General features: G+C 37.8%; 1 protein-coding gene across 2 annotated transcripts in view; it reads right to left on the bottom strand.

Moving 5' to 3' along the window:
- Window positions 1-1,782: 1,782 nt before the first annotated feature.
- The window catches only part of hpse2 (heparanase 2), a 54,613-nt gene continuing 35,071 nt past the window's right edge, over window positions 1,783-21,324 (bottom strand). For both annotated transcript variants that reach the window (XM_085427563.1, XM_085427562.1), the window contains 7 exons: window positions 18,408-18,455; window positions 12,250-12,343; window positions 11,327-11,433; window positions 11,066-11,180; window positions 7,907-8,052; window positions 5,638-5,784; window positions 1,783-3,502 (listed from right to left, as the gene is read on the bottom strand). In XM_085427563.1, the coding sequence (XP_085283689.1) occupies window positions 3,340-3,502; window positions 5,638-5,784; window positions 7,907-8,052; window positions 11,066-11,180; window positions 11,327-11,433; window positions 12,250-12,343; window positions 18,408-18,455 (820 nt within the window). In that variant the 3' untranslated portion in view covers window positions 1,783-3,339. The remainder of the gene's footprint in view (window positions 3,503-5,637; window positions 5,785-7,906; window positions 8,053-11,065; window positions 11,181-11,326; window positions 11,434-12,249; window positions 12,344-18,407; window positions 18,456-21,324) is intronic.

The following is a 21,324-nucleotide window of genomic DNA, read 5'->3' as shown; positions in this document are numbered from 1 at the left end:
ACTTAAACTGTATCCTGTATATACAGAGTAAACATCTAGAAATCCTCAGTGTTTGCTAACAGGGCAAGAGGGCCTTGCATGTCTCAAAATGGATCATGGAGTATAAACAGTGTTAGGTGGGCCTGGGTATCAGTTACCTCGGCTAAGGAGAGACTGTCACGCAGAAGTGGCTGGACACCATACAGTCCTCCTAAACCACAACAGAATTTGATTTTGTCAGAGGATTTGATGTTCAGCCGTTATTGTCACAAAGCACGGGTTTATATGAACCAGAGTTTGCCAAACAAAACCATTTCAACCCATTCAGGTTGATAAGATCCTGTTCTGAGTCTTAGGAAGTTCACTAAGTTCACTGTTCCCATTGCCTCGGTCAATTATTGCTTAACCATTACTTTCAGGGCAGAGGTACTGCGGGTAGTTAACAAATTCAACATGCTTTTCATCAGAAAGGCATGCAGTTTTATTTTCTGATCCATATCAACAGGTAGCTGATGTAAGAATATTTCTAACCCGCACTGGCAACTGAGATTTAAAGCAATTTTCTGGAGCGTGCTGCCCAATTTAATCGACTTATCTTATTCAACTTTAGTACGTCTGCTCTCTCTCTGACTTTACTTTGAAAATAAAGCATGTTTTTATCTAACCCTGTATATATATGTGTAGCCAACACAGTATAATGAATAAAATTTCCTCTTCAAAGATCCCAGATGAAATGGGCCAGGTGTTAACGAGTCTGGTTTGATTCTTACATGTCAACAATGTCGGGCTGTTTAAAATAAACCACATGTGAAAGGAGGCTGTTCCTGAAGTTCATTTCTCAGACCAAACATTTCTGCTCCTTACATGAAAGCAAGAAGCTATTTCGCATGAATGGCACAAAATCTAATTCAAGGTATATGCTTTGGATCAGGCTCTTGAAGGGGTGCCAGTGGTAACGACTCCGTGTCAGGAAAGATCAAATTTGCTCAGTGGAGTTTTTCTTGTGTAGGAGAACCCGAAGGAACCTAGATGACGGGCATTTAACCATGGTCCTTTATTTCCCTTCTATACGAGTCTACCAAGCAGATTCCAGTTGTCTATGCATCAGCGCACACTGAGCCAAGTGTGGCTCAGGTTTAGCCTGTCTGGGTCAAGCTGAGGTCTGGACTTTTAGTTCATCCTGGCTTCATGTTTCCCATCAGCAGCTGCCTCATGCAGTGACAAGACAGCACTCTTCCCGCTACAAAGACTTGCTCCAGCTGCTTCCACAACTGGGCCACAGAGTCTAACAGTCTGTGTGTGTGTGTATAAAGAGCTGATTGAGTGAGTGCACAAACGATGGTAAACTTTAATACCGTGCCTTTGTATTGGGATCACAGTACAAGGGCATTTCTGCTTTGCTTTGTGCTCTTGTGCAAGTATAAATCATATCTTCCGATCTCTTTGTTTCTTTTTTCTATTGGTTACCATGTGCTCCTGCAGATCTCCGTCATGTCCCGAGAACCGCTGTGGAGTCTGGTTTCAGTGCACTTTCACATGATGGGACTTAGCTGTTTGTGCAGACGTAAAACTTCCTCCCAAATCCCCTCGTTAATGCTATAATGAATTTACAGTCAAAGGTTATGGAGTCTGACCTGTAGACAAACTAACATCTGAGTAGGATTACATTCTTTGTTTTAGTGTAGTCTGTGGTGAATTGCTCATTTTTACAAAAGAAAATAAAGAAAGCTTTCAAGATCTTGGGTATTTTTAGGTCTTTATTATTCATGTAAACTTTTTTTTTTTTACCAAAAAATAATATAGGCACACTTTACATATATAAAATAATGCTCTCCAAATGAAATATGAACATCTCCACATTAACTATAAACACATTCAGAGGATAATTATTTTTTATATTTTACATGTTTAGACACTTAACCTGCACTTGCTTATCACTGTTCTTAATGGTGTCAGTTTAAAGCTCAAAAGGCGTCATGACTAGCTCTCTCGAGGGGACATTTTCACTGACCGCGGTCTTACTTTTCAGCATAAGTTAGTCAAAATATTTTGAAGTAAAATGCAGATGACAGTCTGTAAACCATCGCAAGATAGTTGGATTTGTGTGTTGGTTCCCCCCCTTTTAATTAGACCCACCACCATGTGTGTGTTTATTTTTTTAAAATCAATGTCAGTTGGTCACCCTGTTACTGAATGAGTACATTCCTACAGGTTCTTTTTTGTTCTTTTGCACAGATTTTGCTTTAAAATTGGGGCATTAGTACAACTCTTATATAATAGAAATATAAAGACAAAGCAATATAAATTAGTTGTATACTGAATATAAGTAAACATATCAAGCTTAAAACACTTTATCACTCTTTTTTATGTACAATACATAATCTAATAATATGACAGTGAACCTGTACAATATGTACTGTAAAAAATATATATATATATATATATAGTATATTTAGTACAAAAGAAACCTAGCAGCATTAAAGGATTAAAAACAAAAGATCAAGAAAAGAAAAGAGTAAGAAGTGCTAAAATGTACCTGAAAAAAATCTGTATTTGATTTTTTTTTAATCTATAGTCTGATTTAGCTGTGGATCCAGGTGATGTGAATGATGGGTTCACATTATCTATCTGCGCATCACAGCAAAACAGCTAGTGACACATCCTGTCTATTATATCCTGCAGTTAAACTGAAGTGCGCACAAAGATCCTCAAAGCATGCACACAAAAAAGAATGAGGGGAAAAAAGAGATTTGCAATTTTCAGCCATTTGATATGGCAGAGGAAAACAAAGTGTGGTTTGAGCGGCACCCTCAACAGACACATCAGTAGCTTTATCAATAAAACACATGCATACACAAACATACACAGACAGCATGGGGTCAAGAAGAAACACACCATGGTATGTTTTCTCTCTGTGAAAAGGATCAAGTCATACTGAAAGTGATTTGTGTAAATCTCCTCATTCTGTAGGTCAAAGATTAGAAATAGAGGCTGTAAATAAAATTTCAAAAGTCTAAACTCTCTAACACATGGTTAAAAAATTTGTGTTTTTTTATTTTATTTCTGCAACTGCAGTCTTGTAGCATTTGAGGAACTGCTGGTAAAAAGCAATTGGAAGTTTTCAGTGCGTGTGTGTCTTGACTTAGAAAGCCTGGGTTTGTTTTTTTAATCTGCTTGATCATTTAAATATATATCAGTGCGGATGGAAGCTTGTTATCCAGAGAATTGTTTTGTCTGTAAGAGTACTTGAGCATTTTGTAAAACTTCTCACAAAGTGGTATTCTAGTCTTTAAAATCTGAGTAAAACTGGTGTTGGTGGTGTGGTATCAGATGACACTTCATGGGGATAAAGGATCAATGTTATCTCCGACAGGCGTAAGCATTAATATTTTTGATAACATAAAAACCTATAGTCATGGGAGGCATAGCTATTGTCCGTCCCGCCCTCAATGTCTTGGGCTTCAGCTCTGGGAATGTCTCATTGTTCATCATGACCAGCTTTTCCCCATTCAACTGGACATGTCTGCAAAGAGAAGAAGAAATACGGTGTGTTAACTCAGTGAGTTACAACATGCTTAAGTCACATAATCAAATTTACCGACCGTCTTATATTCCAAGTCTTCTTCCCCTGCCTTCTGACAAATAAAACTGGTAGGCCATGGTAAGACTTTATCAACAAAAGACTCGGGATCTTCATTATTTCATGGGCCTTGTATCTTGCCTATCATTCTGCCAGCAGGGGGTGCTGTTGTCACATTATTGTAATTAAAACAACTGCAAAGTGTGAAAACTGACATGTTGAGTGGAAAATACCAAGAGCAAACCCAAGTTTATTTCTCTGTTAACATTTTGGGTCATCTGTATTCCCTAATATTTGGCTTTAGCTGCATTTACTGCAGCTGCTCACTGTGATAAAAGTCATAAGGCTACAAAAACCAATATGCTCCTCATATATATGAAACAATTTTCTAAGACACTCTGTTAAAGTGTTATATTGTAATGATTTAGGTTGTCACATTCATCAAAATAACCCCTGCTACATCTTCATCTACTGTAAAACCTATTAATATTTCTTTTTTCTTTTTTTAAGACTCCTGACTAGGCATGATCATAGAAATCTACTTACGTGAACAAATCCAATTTTACAAAGTCAAACACCAGTTTCATTAAACCAAATAACAGTCAGTTTGAGTATGACCTTTGCTTTTTTAATTCACAGTGGTTCTCTTTATCCATACAGGACACAATATGCTAATTATTATTAATGTAAATGCAGTCTGTCCACACTATTTTCTATCTACGTTTCCCCTGAGATTGTAATGTTCACAATAATAAAGGAATAAAGGGCAGTGGTTTGAAGACTTTTACATGAACATTGAATTCAAGAAAAGATCAAATAAAATGATGTTCACTAATGAGAAGTTGTAATTCAAACCGGACTGCTCAAAGCCTTTCTTCACATACATGGGTCTGAAAACTTAAAAAGTTCCACTACTCAAACCAATTTATAGACATCTGGTGTTGCTAAATTCATCATAAAAATCTCCCTGCACTCCATGTGGTAAATGAAAGCACTTTAGGCCAGGCACATCGTTAGCTTGCTCTCCTATTAACTGCCTTGCGATCCTGTTCTAACACCTAAAACATCCTCCATCATTACACTGTTATTGAAGGATCATGCTTGAGCTTTCATTAAGGCCGCATATGGGTATCATATAACAAAAAGACAGACACGCACACACACACACAGTCTTAGGTCATTAGACTGTTATTTCAGGATTTGTGTCTTAAGTCTGAGTCCGAATAACAGGCCAGGGGATTAAGGGAGAGAGTTAAAGACTGAAACCATAAAGTTTTTATTTTAAGAGACATTTTAAGGAAATGGGAATTATATTACCTTGTTACATAAAGTGAAATATATTGTAGCTAAATGGAATGTATATAAAATGAAAAATCGATTGCTAAAACATCTGTTGTAGGCTATAAAAACAAACTCAAAAAAGGACATGAAAACACACTAAAACTTTGCAAAGGACTGTGCTCTCTGAAAATTTCCTTCAATAATTAAGGTGGCAAATTAAAGCAGTGCAATGACAATGACCATCTGAACAAACTTAAGTTTTATTTTTCAGTTAGCTTTAATTGTTACACATTATTCTTTATGAGAATACTTGTCTTCACCTAACTCTAATCCAGATAAAGACAGGAAAAGGTAATTGCATTTGAGTGTACATTGGCATGTTTTGCGGTGTGGCACTCACTCAGCATGCTGGCTCCATATAAATTATACACTGTGGTCATAAAAGTAAATTGAGTCACTGCAGCTCTTTGAAGTTTTGATGTTTAACACCCTATTAAGTTTGGAGGCATAAACTTGTTTATAAAATTATAATTTTCCTATTCTCCATTTCAGTGTTTTTCCTGACATTTGCACAAGTAATTCCTTTTACAAACCAAGGTTTACTCAAGCAGTGTACAAATAATCAGCATTTTATTCTTTTCTTTTTGTTTTATATGAGCAATAACTGTCACATTTCTCTTTTTTGAGCGACATAAATCAATAGAAAAGAACTGTTTCACATAGAAAACAATTACCTAAAGCACGTGTGCATGTTTAAGTTTATATCTGCACATGTGTAAGAGACTAGAGATACTAACTTGGCTCGCAGTCCATCATTGCCATAGGGCTGCAGTAGGTACTGATGGACAGTCTTGTTCCGTAACGTTCCAGCCAATTTGATTTTCTTCCTCGATCGATGCAGGTTGATGATGTAGATCGTTATGGATCCTCTGACATAGTTATGACTAGTGTCACAAAGAAAAAGATGGACACTGCCTCATTAATTTTCTTTTACATTTAGAAAAAAAAAAGATCAGGGCACAACAGAAAACGTCGCCTCTCCACATCTGTTAATGGGGATTCATTATATATTACATTGCCATGTTGAATAAAATTCTCTATAATTAAAGATGACTACAAAGAGAAGAAAGTCTTTGATATTTGCATCCCATATAGTAATGGAATAAAACCACGACTCCTTGATCTAATCTGGATCAAAAGGCTTTCGGAAAATTAATAAAGAAAGATAAAGCCGGCTAAAAAAAGGAAATTCCTTTACATAGCAAGTTACTTTTTATTATAGCCTAAAACCCATCATCTACTGTATATTTAGCATCAACATATTAAACTGCATTTCATTTTTGAAGCCTTTATCATTCCATTAAAGTCTATCTAATACAGAAATCTGCTTCTCTTATACAATATCCAGTATTGAAACCTGCCGCTGTCTGGCCCAGGGTCAAATGAGGGGTGTGAACACAAAGGGCAACACTTCTTGAGTTACACAGACAACAGTCTTTGAGTCCCTCTCCTTAGAGCAAAACACCGGGGACACAATTTGATAGGAATACTGGTCAAAGGTAAATAACTCAGTGAGACAGATAAGACAAACATGATAAAATCTAATAAGAGCCCATATATGAGGACAAAGACAACACAGCTCTAGTGAATACCACATGTCAGCCTTGGTGTTCACCGTCTGGTAGACATCGCTCCCAGTTACCACCTCCTAAATCTCATATCTTCAAAGCAATATTGGATTTTGGTTTTATGTTTACCTTTGTTTTTTGTGCACAGGTTTAGCAATTTCAGTAACCCGGCAGGACTGTTAATGTTTAATATATCTACCAGGAGATATAGTCCCGTACTCCTACTGGGAACACATTATATCTGGCTCTGTGTTAAACTCCTACAGCCTTGTTTCTCAGAAATGTGGACCATGGTTCAGATGGTTAGATGGAGTAGGCGATAATAACCTTTTAGACCTTTAAAATGATGAGGTTCTTAAAGATCCAAACCAGGAACATAAACATGTGTTGATGCTGTTTGATGTTGGAGCATCGCTGGAAAGTGAAAAAAAATGCCATTCAAACCACTAAAAGGGGTAAAAGGGCAGTGGAAGTCATATTTAATCTGCAAAGACTGCTTGGACACATTTATATTCTTTGCTCTCTAATACAATTTAGTCAAACCACCAAGACTACAATGGTTTGCCTACTTAAGGGCTGACTGTGTAAAACCACAAAGTAGCAGAAATAATGGCAACTGAAGTGGCTTTGGATTTGAGACAGACTGCTTTAGTGCTTCACTGTCTGAACATATGAGTCTAGGGCTGATTGGTATCTTGAGTGGAGCTCAGTGACTCCACATGCCGAGGGCATTTCTCTACTCCTAAATTTACAATACATACCAAGAGACTGAGTGAGTACACTTGTTGAAAACTATTTAGAATATCTGCATGAGTGTCACTAGAACTCACGCTTCTGTAGTATTTCTTGCACATTTATCAACCACCTATCTTTGCCGTGCTCCGATATTTTTCTAAGAGATGCTCCACCTGTAAATGAGCACCGTCTAGAGTATGGCCGTAAGTCTACCCTAGTGCTGACAGCCACTGGCCTGGGTTAAATGATAACCTTGAACAGGCCATGGTGGCACTCTTTATCTCCTCGCGGCACAGACTGCCTTATTGTCCCTCCCCCTCAAATATCCCCCTCCAGCCAATCTGACATGGGATAAAGGTCTGTGCACACCTTTCAGCAGCCCTTTGACGACAGGGAGACAGAACCCACACACCTGATAAGTGATACCCGTTAAGTTTTAGTCTCTGAGCTGTGAATGAGCGGGTGTCTATGGTCTGCTTATTTATGGGAAGCCAAATGGTGGAGTTAGGGATTTTGTTCTTCCTCACCAGACACCAGCCTCAGGTGTTTGTGAGAGGCAAGAGGGGGCGTTCTTTAAACTACAGTCATCTGTTTTCTGTCTGACATTCCTGAAAGTATTGCTAGACTTTACTAAAAGTCTATGAGCATTCAGCAGCAAAACTGGAACAGGTTACAAACTAATCCAAGGTAGTTAAGCACGTACTTTTGATAGCTGGTACAGTGGGCATAGATACGTAGTTTGTCTCGTATGACTCGTCCTGGTTGCGGCTTCCTCTGCAGTCCAGCCACTCGCACAGCTAAAACCTTGGGACCAACCAGACGTCTAAACACCAGAGAAAACCAGTAATCCTGTAAATGAAATATCATCACACACACACACACACACACACACACACACACACACACACACACACACACACACACACACACACACACACACACACACACACACACACAAAGAGACAACAATTTGCATTATTTTTATGATTGCATTAGTTAATTGATTCTCATTGTAACTTTTCAAGACAGGGTTCCAGTAGTGACAGTTGAAAGACACCAGTAAAAAGCAATAGGTGTGGAGAAGACGTTTTACATGCAAAATAAAAGAAAACAACATTTCATTTAAAAAAAAAAAAAAATAAATAAAAAAAAAAGAGAGAAACTCTGGATTCCCCTCAAACAGAACAGCTCCAAAATCTCTATTGTTTTTAATCGAGACATGAAATGTCCCGGTGATTGTAGAAACAGATTTGGTTTCGCAAGCTGTGAGAGTTAAGTATGTGTCGTAAGTGGCTAACGTGTGTAAAGAGAGATGTGGTGCACAAAAACATCAAGTCTGAATACTGGACTTCTAGTTGGAGCGCACTGTCACATGACACACGTCACATTGTATTTAACAACCGCTGACTCGTTTAGATTTGACACTTCTTAAATATGACATTTTTACAAAATATTATCCTCTATCATGAATTGCTGTATTCATTATGATTGTTGAGTGGCCCACCATACTAAGTTAAACTCTATAGACTATAGGGACTCAACACCTCTTCAAGAGACCCAGAACAACATGTGCTCCTCAGGAAGTTCCCATGCAATCCTGCATATGGCAACATTTAAGGGCTTCTTTTTTCCACTCAGACTTTAACTTAATTTGCTGCCAAGGCATCGAAGAAGCACAGCACAGTATAGAACAGTATAGTGGTGGCCACGGCCAGAGGGACGGATGAATGAATGTATGATCCATGATTATTACACAAAGAATAAGACAAAGAGCAGTGACGAGTCTTGGGTTTCATTTATTCCAAACTTGTTGCTTTGTTTTTAAATTTCAAAAACACATGTAACAAAAAACACCAATAAACCGATAGAATTTAATCTGTGGCTGTGATGACCACAGCAATGATTAGTGATTGTTAATGTGGAATATTTTAGAGAAATATCTGTTGAGGTTCTAGATCTCCAGCTGTGTAACTGTTTCCTTCTTATCCTATTGCTCGCCATCGTCTTTTTCATCCCTTTCCGTGTCTTTTTTAAATTTAATTTTGTATTTTTGCACCTTACTTTCCCCCCTTGGATAGATATACAGACAAACGTCAACTGCTGGAACAACCATTACTTCAAGAACTGGTAACATGCCAATATAAATAAAATAAAAACACCAGACACCAAACAAACTTCAGCTGCTCAGAGGTAACAAAGGATGATAACAATTAAACCTTTATGGTTAGCCAATACGGACAAATTAGATTCAGCCCATTGCATCATCAACCTGCTTTTGAAAATTCTTTCTTCTTTAACGGTGAGCAAAAATCTCCTTACTTAGTGCCAGTCAGACAGAGTTCTGTTTAAAGAATGGATCTCAGACAAAATCAGCCATCTCTTTAATTTAGGCGTTTACTGCTCACTTCTAAAGGGGATGGCTGACACATGTGGAGTCAAAACAACACAAAACAGGAAAGAGAAGCATGATTGGGAAAGAAGAGTATGCTTTAAAAAAAAAAGTAGGAAGGGGAGGGGAGAAAAGTGTGGAAAAAAGATGAGGCAGTTGAGCCATTCAGTGGGCTGGGGGCTTTCACTAGATTCTACCAATGGTGGAGTCATCCTATAGGGGATGGGGCCAGGTCATAAATTTCCCATGCAGTGGACAGGTTGGCGCTGCAGTGAATTCTCTCAGCAGGTAGGCTGGTGCAGCCTTCAGACATCCAGCCATGTTAAAAGCATTGTGATCTTAGCGGGAGATCCCCATTCCCAGAAAAATAATGGAGACAAAGAGGGAGGAAAAAATGAAGCAATCTTTATTGTTTAATATCTTATAGGTGAAGTGAGGTTAAAGTAAGTGCATGCCCGCTAGTGAGATCTAATGAGGGAATTTCTGAAAAATGTTTTGCAGATGTAATTAGTTCATGAGCCCAATAACATTAGCAGCTAATAATGTATTTTGGAGCTCCCAGTACACATTAGACTACCTATTTCTAAGTAAAGCAAAATGAAAAGAAAAAGAATATAAGTCCTAAATAATAACAAATGTTTGATAAATGCCAAGACTCCATCATTTTTTCCTTTATTGTTGGAAGAATGAGTTACTGTCATTAATATAATCTTCTCACCCTACACTGCCTCTGCTTTATATAAACCCATTTTTATTAACTGAATAAATCTTTTTTATGAACTTGACACGTGGTACCATTTTATCACTTCTTGACATTTCAGGATTTTTTTTAACAAAATGAGATTAGCTAAAAAGCGAGACAATGCTACAAAGCACCCTTTTAAAAAGAATTTAATTAGAGGGTTTAATAAGAAACAAACAGCGGGACTGCAGAGGTATACCTCTTACACGTGTTAATATAATTCCCCCCTCATATTCTAATAATGCACAACCAAGTGACTAACAATGAAACAATAATACGTTTTTTAGGTTTTTTTTATTTTTTAGACCAAACCACCGGGGAACTTGGCATTGGGCAGTCTCATTCCACACAGGTTTGCAGGCTATTTGACTAACATGCCTGTGCATCAGATTCTCAGGTTGCAGATCTCTCACCGGCAGACTGTCCCACACAGAGAAGCACAAAGTTATGATGGGGGTTGAGGGGAGCAGTGACACTGTCCTGTGCTACTGATAAAGGGCTAAGGTTACATGGCATTTTGCCCCCGCGTCTAACTACTCATCACCACTAAACACCTTTCATCTCAGCTAATAGCTCCCACGGGAAAGAGTAAGAGGTGCCATCAACGCACCAAGTCTAATAAGGGAAAACTCTTGCATAGTTGTCCGGTCAGATCTTGGCCATTTTGATTGCAGCACTAAGAAAGTGAACAGACATTTTAATCTTTTTTGAAATAAAAAAAAGAAGCTTACAGGTAGAGGGTTAAAATTCTGGTCCACAAGATGTGTGTATCCATAGTCAAAGAATGAGTGACGCAACACAACATCAATGCCATTCAGTGCAGCCATACCCAGTGTGTTCATCCACCTGCAATATGTGAAAAATATGTGATACATGAGAAATAGTCAATATTTTATTAGGAATAAATACTTTAAACTAGAAAATATGAAAGATTTTTTAATTGTGGCTTCCAATGTTTTAAGCAAAGGTAGTATGATGATAACAATACTTACAGAAAGCCAGCAGCATACGTGTCAGAGAGATTGCTGATGCCGCTTGCCCATGCTGGCCCAAGTCCACCAAGCCACACCTTCTTACCCGGAGTATGTGTGTTCACAACCTGCGATGAGTCATTGAAAAGAAAATTATCAACAAATTTGGATTTCACATTTTAGGCTTAAGAATCAGTGCAACCTTTTCCATCTAAAATTATCTGAGGGCCATCCATCCAACTCACGGTTGGGCTCGGCTGGAGATTATGCCAGCTAACATTGAACAAGAGGTGGGATAAGCAGCATCCCTAGTCCATCTGAGGAGCATTACAATCCTAAATTCTTAACTTTATAAACTTTAATGATGAAGAGGAACCTTTGTTTTGTTATGCTAAATGACTGCATTTTACTGTCTCTGTAAACGAGTGAGACGTCGTGAGAGTTTGCAACAAAATACTTCTAGCAATACAAAGAGAACAATAATAAATATAATAATAATAACAACAAATCGGAAAGACATAAACGTGACCTTATTGTTTGAGTGGTGGTACACAGAGGAATCCCACTCCTTTTTCCTGTTAAGTTTTATTTCTTGGTAGTGATTGCTTATTTTCCCTGATCATCTTTCAACTCACCCAGTTTTGATAATATTACGAATTGGCAGCCATAACCATCTTACCCTCAGGGCTTACTTTTGTGGTTTGCACATGTGGCCTCTTCAGCAACCCTGCCCCAAAACTATCTCAGGTCTGGATGATCCAGAATTTTGCAAACTCATTAGAAATGCAAATATATGTCCGGTCATATAGTTTGTATTTACACTACAGGTATAGAACTCCAGAGTTTAAGGAGTCATTACAGGCATCCCCATTTTATCAAGAATACAATATATATGCATATGACTGGGATTATTTATAGTCAAAGTTTAAGTAAAACTTAAGTACCTTGGTCACTTTACTGATCTGCTCTGCAAGTGTGTCCAAAAGTCGAGTTTTTAGGAAGTCCTCTGCTTTGTTTATTCTGCCATCCATGTAATAACTGTAATGAAAATGCAAAACAAACAGAGTGAAAATATATGCAAATTTATATAAATTTGATATCCTTGATTTGATATCCATCCATCCATCCGCTTATGTTCAGTCTAACCTTGCAACGATGAACTTTAGACTGTAAAGGTTTTACAGCAGCTTTGATAAACAGGCACTGACATACTCAATTATATTTCAGTGCAGTGATAATCCAATTTTACTGAGATTGCCTAATGGATGGCTTGGAAGCATGGACATTTCAGACAGACTGAATAATAAAGACATCAATCTGCATGTGTGTGAGAAAAGGATAAAAAACAAAAAGACATGAGAGAAAAAGAGTGTTTAGGCAGCATGAAGAGAAGAATTTATTTATTAGAGCCAAAGTCCTGCTGAACAAAACCCTGTGGGAAAACAAAAATCCCCTCCAACATACTCTCTAAACGAGGGAAAGTCAGTGATAATAGCTACACTGTCTAGTGCATATTCAGGTGCCATAAAAAGGCTTTTCCCCCCACTATTTTATTTGATGAGTGAGTTGCAAAGTTAGTGCGGTGAACACGTAAATATGTCTGTTACATTCAACTGTTAAAACGACTTAACACTAAACCAATCTGTGGCAGGTAAACTTCCTTGTATTTTGTTGTTGTCCTAGAGTTTTTAATCTGGTGCCTGTGGCAAGACGCATGACGTTAGGAATGCATTTTATATCAACCAGTAATGACCAGCTAACCAGAAAGCTTAAGACAACAGTAATTGTCATGACAAAGAAGGCTACAGCCTTTATCTCCTCCTGGCACAGCTTCTGTAAGGTCTGGCTTTTCCTTATTGGGAGATGTGTATCATAAAACTACCTTGATCGTGTTTGTGTAATTACTCTCACTGCCAGAGGGGGGAGACAACAGTTGTACACTCAATCAATCAATTAATTAGTCAGTACACTGTGATTGGCTCTCCAAGGTCGAGTTATTTCAGAAACAGCATTTCTATGAACAAAGAACTGCCTTGCTCAGTTATATTGTCAAAAGTATCCCAGAGTCCTATATATTAAAATTTTCCATATTTAGCTTGAGTGTTTCATTATCCAGCCGACTGCTTCAGTAAATAGTTATGATTTATTTTTAAAAGACAGCAGCAAGTGTTCACCTCTTACATGCTATCCTCTGGGTATTGTTATAAATTAAAAATGAAAATATTCAGGGTGATCAATGGTATAATGGTGAAAAGAAATTACAACTATTAAGCCCAGTGATGTCATTAAATATCATCCTTTGCACAAACATCAGAAAACGAAGCATGCATAGCAGGTGGAATAATGTAGATGTGTCCTTTTCTAAATTTTTAAAAGCAGCACATGTTATAAGATATAGCCAAATTTCTAGAAAGATGGAAGTAAAAAATATTTTATGTAAAATTGTTTTTTTTTTCTTCTCCTCAATCAATTTTTAATAGACACACTTAGGTCTCTTGGAGAATGCTAGTTAGTATATTTCTTAATCAAAATTTCAAAATAAATGGGGACAACATAAGTAAGAATGGTACTGTAAATACTATGAAAGTAGAGTATTAGACCATATAATCATAACAACTAAGGGCTCATAAATTCAAAAACTATGTTAGAACCTCTACTGAACCTTTTTGGAAAGGTCTACAGAAATGACAGATGTGCCAACAAAACTGCTGAGAACAGAGCTGAATTTAGTTTATGTGGGGTGAAGCAGTGTTGCAATCTGAGCTTAACCTTGTTGAAATTTTCCTCATAGCACTGGAGAAGTCCCAAGCTCCTGGCCTCAAACTGTAAACAATGCACGGATTAAGTCATAGCCTTACACAAATTATTTGGCTATCCTGTCATCTTTTCTGAGAGCTTACAATAATTCTTCAGTCTAGATCTAAGGGAAGAAATTCCAGTTCATATATGGAAACAGAATAAGACAGCACAAATTCTATCTACATCTTACACTACAAATTACCATTAGGGTTAATTTTGCTTAGAGTATATACAAGCATCCAGTAAAAAAGCAACACTAGCCTTTAAGATAAACACTCAACTTGGTGGTTCATTAGTGCAGGAACACACACACACACACACACACACACACACACACACACACACACACACACACACACACACACACACACACACACACACACACACACACACACACACAAAATTATGCAAACAATGCTCAAGTATTTTGACCAAAAACTTTGAATTAGTATTCAGGTCCAAGCTCCTCAAACAAAACCACAAAATTTTCCTTTGTTCATTCAATGTTTGGCATACTACTTTGGGCTAAACGTTCCAAAATTCACTAAAATGCAAAAATTTACAACACAGGAACTGAATGTTTTTAGACAAAGATCTACTTGCTCAGCTTGTTCTCCACCGCTCTCTCCAAGTGCCAGCACCACATCAAAGACAGCTCACTTACAAAAGTATCTAGCACTCCACTAACACCAAAATATGGCACAGCCTAGAGACACAGATGTAATCAGTTCAGACAAGGATGGACAGAAGCAGAGGTGCAACTGCATCAGTACCACAGTTTGAAAACTATTTAGCTGAAATGGTACATTTATTTATTTATTTATAGATAAATCATTTTGATTTGTAATGATCACAGAAGATACTTTTAGAAGACTGTTACTAATTTTTGCACTCGTGGAATTTTTTGCTAATGGTTTTTTAAAAGCCCTAAACTATAAACAATGTAGAACAACTTACTTTTAATAACTGCATGTGAGGCACCGAAAATTGTCCATCTGGTGTAGCAAGAGATTTTGGGAGTAAGCAGAGGGGTAGCAAAATAAGAAAAGGATGTGTTCCTTGAATGTGGACCATCAGGTTATCATTAGATCAATCATAATTACGTAACGGCTGAAGAATATGTAGCATCCCTTAGGATTTCACAAGTAAATTTACAGCCCCTTTGTGATTTTCACCTTTAACATCTATTTCTCCCCCTTTACATAAGCTATAAATAAGAACTGGTACCACTGCCATTCTGACAGGAAACAAGAAACCTCTGGCTGTAACATGTTAGCCTGGCTTGTAAAAAGCAGCACTGCTGAAATAGTGAAACTAACTAACATATATATTTGAAAAAAAAAAATGTTTCTAATGCACTTTAAGGCCACAATGATTAAATCAAGAAGGGCTCATTTGAAAGGAGAGGTTTGTCAAAGTGCGCCTTTCATTATTAGAGCATTTAACTGAGGGAGCTTGCTTGTTTGCTTCACACCCAGATGTCCACACCACTGGAGCAATTAGTCTCAGATGTGCTTTGCTCAGGGGCAACTAAACAGCAACTTCAAAAATTGTAAATCTGTCTTGTTGACTTTTCTTGGTCAAATTTAAACCTGGCACCATGTCCTCACACACTTTAAACTAATTTAAATCTCTCACCAAGAAGCAGCCCCTGTTGGTAAGGCAGTTCACTATACATAAGGCTGGAGAGCCTTGGTGTAGCAAAGTGATTAAAGTTTGTCGAAAACCACAAATGTCAACCACATGGCATGGCTTGAGGATAAGTCAGGGAATCGGCATTAACATCCATCTTCTCAGGAGTATAAATGTTTCACTGAAATCTATAAAAACCTATCGATATAATGCAAGTCAGATTTTGACTGAAATACTGATAGATCACAGTTACCTTAAAAACCAATCAACAGGAATTCCCCCAAAAATGTGTTCTGTTAATTTCAGGATAGATGTCAGTGTTATTGTTAATTTAAATGTAATTTGTTTTAAAACAATATATTTATTGAGATGATTTATATGTCTTATTTTAGTTTAGTGTGAGCTCAGTGTGAAGCCCATTCTTTACTCCCTGTTTTATTAAGTGCACATACATTACTGTCCCCCCACTACACACTGACAAGAGGTAAAATTAAGTTAGCAATACTTGAGTTAACAGGTCAACAAGCTCTTTCCACTATCTCACAGATGCACACACAGACATAGAAAAACATACAAACTATACATCATGAAACATCCACTTTACAAAACACTATATGGACAAAAGCACTGGGCCACCTACACTTTACACCTACATGAGCTGCATGGCCACATAAACCTATGCCATGAAGTTCATGATGCAAAATTGCTCTGCTGGTGTTAATACCAGAGGAGGTTAGGAACTCTTTCGTGCACTATGAGCCTCAGCACTCAATGACCCTGCTCTATAACTTTACGTGGTCTGCCACTTCATGGCTGAGTTGCTGTGGTTCCTAAATGCTTCCACTTTGCAATATTTCCACTTAGTCTTGATGGCAGAAAATGTAGGAGGGAAAGGAGGAAGAGACTTCACAAACTAACTTGTATCAAAGGTGGGGGATTCAGTGTGCTCTTTAGGATGAGGCACTTTTTAAAATATGTTTGTAAAGGCAGATTGCTTGCCTAAGGGCTTGGTTTTATACACCTGTGGCAATTGAACTGAAAACACCTGAATTCAAAGATTACTTTTGTTGATACAGTTCAACACAAAATTCCTAACCTTAGTGTGCACCATCTGGTAGTGTAATATTAACCTACTCCTAATCTAAACTAAGCCTACAGTAGCTCAAACCTGTCTTTGCTGTAAAATGTAATGATTCGTGAAAATTGACCTAAAGTTATATGTGCCTTGTCAGGCTAAAAAAGGGAGGTGCTTTTAAAAGTGCCCAAGAGAGGAAAAAGCACCATTTTCAGCTTGATTTAAAAAAAAAAAAAAAATTTCCCAACATCCACAAAACTTGTTAAAGCAACCACTACTGGGATGTTAGGCCCTCAAAACAGGTCCTGACATTTGGATAGGTTTTTTTGTTTAGTGTAGTTCATTTTTATTCACCTCTAATGTATTAATGGAGATGTTTTATCATCACAAACCTTGGATAAAATATATATCTGGTTTTAGGGTTAAAGCACCATGACAGAAAAAAAAAGACATCCAGGCCTCTAAAATGAAAGAAAACTTAATACTGAACTGCAGAAAGAAATGTGAATACAGAGAAGACAGAGACAAAATCAGGGAGTTTAATAGAGAACGACTACACATACTGATCATGTCTTGCTGGTGAATCCAAACATGGATAAGCATTAACTGAGACAAGATGCTGCAAATGTCAAACTACAATGTTGTGAGAAAATGTCATAATATAATGCAAACCACATATCGTTGTTTCAAGATTTGGAGGTACACAAATATTTCACATCATAACCAACACGTTTCATCACCACAAGTGCCGACTGGACACCTCCGACTGTAAGCCACAGACAGACGTATACTAACAAATTCACAACACTTTCCAAACAGGTTTAAATCGAGTGCTTTTTTCCTACCAAGCACGTCTGACTCAAAACAACTTGAGACAGCTGCACTAGAGTAAAACCTATGTCGTAGACGTGTTAATGAGTGGCCTCTACTTTTATTAGGTTGGCTTCTTTTGTAGAGGTCAGAGTTTCTGTCACGCAGCCTGGTTAGACTGGAATCTGGACCTCTTGTGTAAAACGGGCTAATTGACAAAGGGAGTGAGCCAGAGCATATGGTTTGATTTTAACAGTGTGGGTGGTGTTTTTCCAAGCCTTACTGACAGCCCTTCCACCTTCTGTTTCATCTAATTTCTCCTAATTAGACCTGACCTTCACCTTAATGACCACTCACTCAGACACAAAGGGTTTGTCTTAGTCTACACTCAATGTGCCTTTTTGTACATATTTTACATGTGGGTGTAAAAAGATACAGATAAAACATTGGGGAAAAAGATCAAACCAGTGATACATTTGTATGCATTCCTACAGTATGTGCAACAGACAAATGGCAGGTGTTACTAATTTAACACACACACTGTCTCTTAGGCTCCTTTTCCTGTTGTTCCACTTGCAGGATAAACACGGTTTGGTGAATATGCATTAGTCTCTCTTGGTAACTGTGCTGACAAATTTGCAATATTGGTACAAAAACACAGTGTGGCCTCTGCTGTTAGATATATGGTTTTGAATTACTCTCTTTCAGAAGAACGTAGGTTAATTCTGCGTTTTTCTGTAGATGAAATAATAAAAAAGGGTAAAAATGAAAGGGTAAAATACCTACTGTTGCCACGTAACTGCATCTACAACAGAGCCAGCATTCTTCATGAACCTGAAAGAAAACACAAATGTCATTAACTGATTCGTTGTATTTTGTCTTCAATATATGACAACCTATGTCTTCCTTACACAATTACAATATGGCTATATGAATATTATAACATTTTACCCATTTAACTGTTAGTGCTCAGTTTATTTAACAAAAATATTTTTAATTCAAGTGCACATATGTCACCTTCACTTTATCTCAAGAAGAAAACAAAATCTATCTAGGTGACAAAAGCCATAATTCACTAAAACTCTTTGCCAACTGTCATAAAATGTGTTGCAGTGTTCATTCTTTTAGCAGGTAAGCAATTGGTAATTAATTAGACTTCAGGATTAAAGGCAAATTTCTGAAAATCAATCAAGACAAATTATAAATATAAGAAAAGTGTAATTTAACAGCTGAGAGCTCCTTAAAAAGACAGCAAATGGTGTGTATGCATTATGCAGATTTCCTGTCATTTTAAAATATGTGTATGCAGCAGTCTAGATTTCGCTCATAAAAATGAGTTCTTTCATAGTTATATAGCTTACATAGCATAATTACATGGTTTGACAGTCACTGTTGGGTCCATATATTTTTGTGATGCTTTGCCAAACCCTTGCTGCAGCTGTCTTCAGTTACTGTTCCTTCATGGCTCTTTCTACCTCTGGTTTTGTCTGCAAGTGAAATGCAGCTCTATTGCAAAAACAAAGCCAATGTGGAATATTCCACTTCCTGATCTTTCAAAACCTTTTTACAGATTTAGGTAACTCTCCATCTGTACTGTGATGTGCTAAAGAATTACCTTTGGGAATGAGGCTAAACACAGACTGCAATACTTTATACTTCTGACATCATTCATCTGCTTTTGTCACATCACCAGCAAACTACACTGAAAGTCATGCTTGTCCATGCATTACACTGCCTTCACTCTTCACCCAAGAGATGTAGTATGCTTCAGATTAAAGGTAGCTCTTAGTCACATCTGCCTACATAAGACTGAGCTGGTAGTGTAGAACCTCTATTTTCACTTGTCTTGTCAAAAGTCTTTTATTAGGGTAGATTTTTGTAGTGATTTTATTTAATCATGGAAAGGATCCTGTGATCATCTACGACTTATCTTCCACAGTGTCCATGAATTTCTATGTTGTCTAGCTCAACAGTGCACTCTATCCTCCAAATGAACAAAATTGTTGAGCAGGTCAGTTCTAACTATTTATTTTTTTACTGTTTAAGGTTGGTTCCACTTATTTTTCATTTGCAATTTCTGCTCATTTGAAGAGACAATAACAGCCTCCAAGTCCAAAATGGAATGAACACCAGAACTGTTTAGTATACAGGGAGTGCAGAATTATTAGGCAAATGAGTATTTTGTCCACATCATCCTCTTCATGCATGTTGTCTTACTCCAAGCTGTATAGGCTCGAAAGCCTACTACCAATTAAGCATATTAGGTGATGTGCATCCCTGTAATGAGAAGGGGTGTGGTCTAATGACATCAACACCCTATATCAGGTGTGCATAATTATTAGGCAACGTCCTTTCCTTTGGCAAAATGGGTCAAAAGAAGGACTTGACAGGCTCAGAAAAGTCAAAAATAGTGAGATATCTTGCAGAGGGATGCAGCAGTCTCAAAATTGCAAAGCTTCTGAAGCGTGATCATCGAACAATCAAGCGTTTCATTCAAAATAGTCAACAGGGTCGCAAGAAGCGTGTGGAAAAACCAAGGCGCAAAATAACTGCCCATGAACTGAGAAAAGTCAAGCGTGCAGCTGCCAAGATGCCACTTGCCACCAGTTTGGCCATATTTCAGAGCTGCAACATCACTGGAGTGCCCAAAAGCACAAAGTGTGCAATACTCAGAGACATGGCCAAGGTAAGAAAGGCTGAAAGACGACCACCACTGAACAAGACACACAAGCTGAAACGTCAAGACTGGGCCAAGAAATATCTCAAGACTGGTTTTTCTAAGGTTTTATGGACTGATGAAATGAGAGTGAGTCTTGATGGGCCAGATGGATGGGCCCGTGGCTGGATTGGTAAAGGGCAGAGAGCTCCAGTCCGACTCAGACGCCAGCAAGGTGGAGGTGGAGTACTGGTTTGGGCTGGTATCATCAAAGATGAGCTTGTGGGGCCTTTTCGGGTTGAGGATGGAGTCAAGCTCAACTCCCAGTCCTACTGCCAGTTTCTGGAAGACACCTTCTTCAAGCAGTGGTACAGGAAGAAGTCTGCATCCTTCAAGAAAAACATGATTTTCATGCAGGACAATGCTCCATCACACGCGTCCAAGTACTCCACAGCGTGGCTGGCAAGAAAGGGTATAAAAGAAGAAAAACTAATGACATGGCCTCCTTGTTCACCTGATCTGAACCCCATTGAGAACCTGTGGTCCATCATCAAATGTGAGATTTACAAGGAGGGAAAACAGTACACCTCTCTGAACAGTGTCTGGGAGGCTGTGGTTGCTGCTGCACGCAATGTTGATGGTGAACAGATCAAAACACTGACAGAATCCATGGATGGCAGGCTTTTGAGTGTCCTTGCAAAGAAAGGTAGCTATATTGGTCGCTGATTTGTTTTTGTTTTGTTTTTGAATGTCAGAAATGTATATTTGTGAATGTGGAGATGTTATATTGGTTTCACTGGTAAAAATAAATAATTGAAATGGGTATATATTTGTTTTTTGTTAAGTTGCCTAATAATTATGCACAGTAATAGTCACCTGCACACACAGATATCCCCCTAAAATAGCTAAAACTAAAAACAAACTAAAAACTACTTCCAAAAACATTCAGCTTTGATATTAATGAGTTTTTTGGGTTCATTGAGAACATGGTTGTTGTTCAATAATAAAATTATTCCTCAAAAACACAACTTGCCTAATACTTCTGCA

This window comes from Rhamphochromis longiceps, linkage group LG13 (assembly GCF_057381845.1).
Source record: "Rhamphochromis longiceps isolate RC_006_pf linkage group LG13, R_longiceps_female_GT1.1, whole genome shotgun sequence".
NCBI classification, from domain to species: domain Eukaryota; kingdom Metazoa; phylum Chordata; class Actinopteri; order Cichliformes; family Cichlidae; genus Rhamphochromis; species Rhamphochromis longiceps.
The sequence above is the reverse complement of the archived record's forward strand: the minus strand, read 5'-3'. Positions and strand labels throughout refer to the sequence as shown.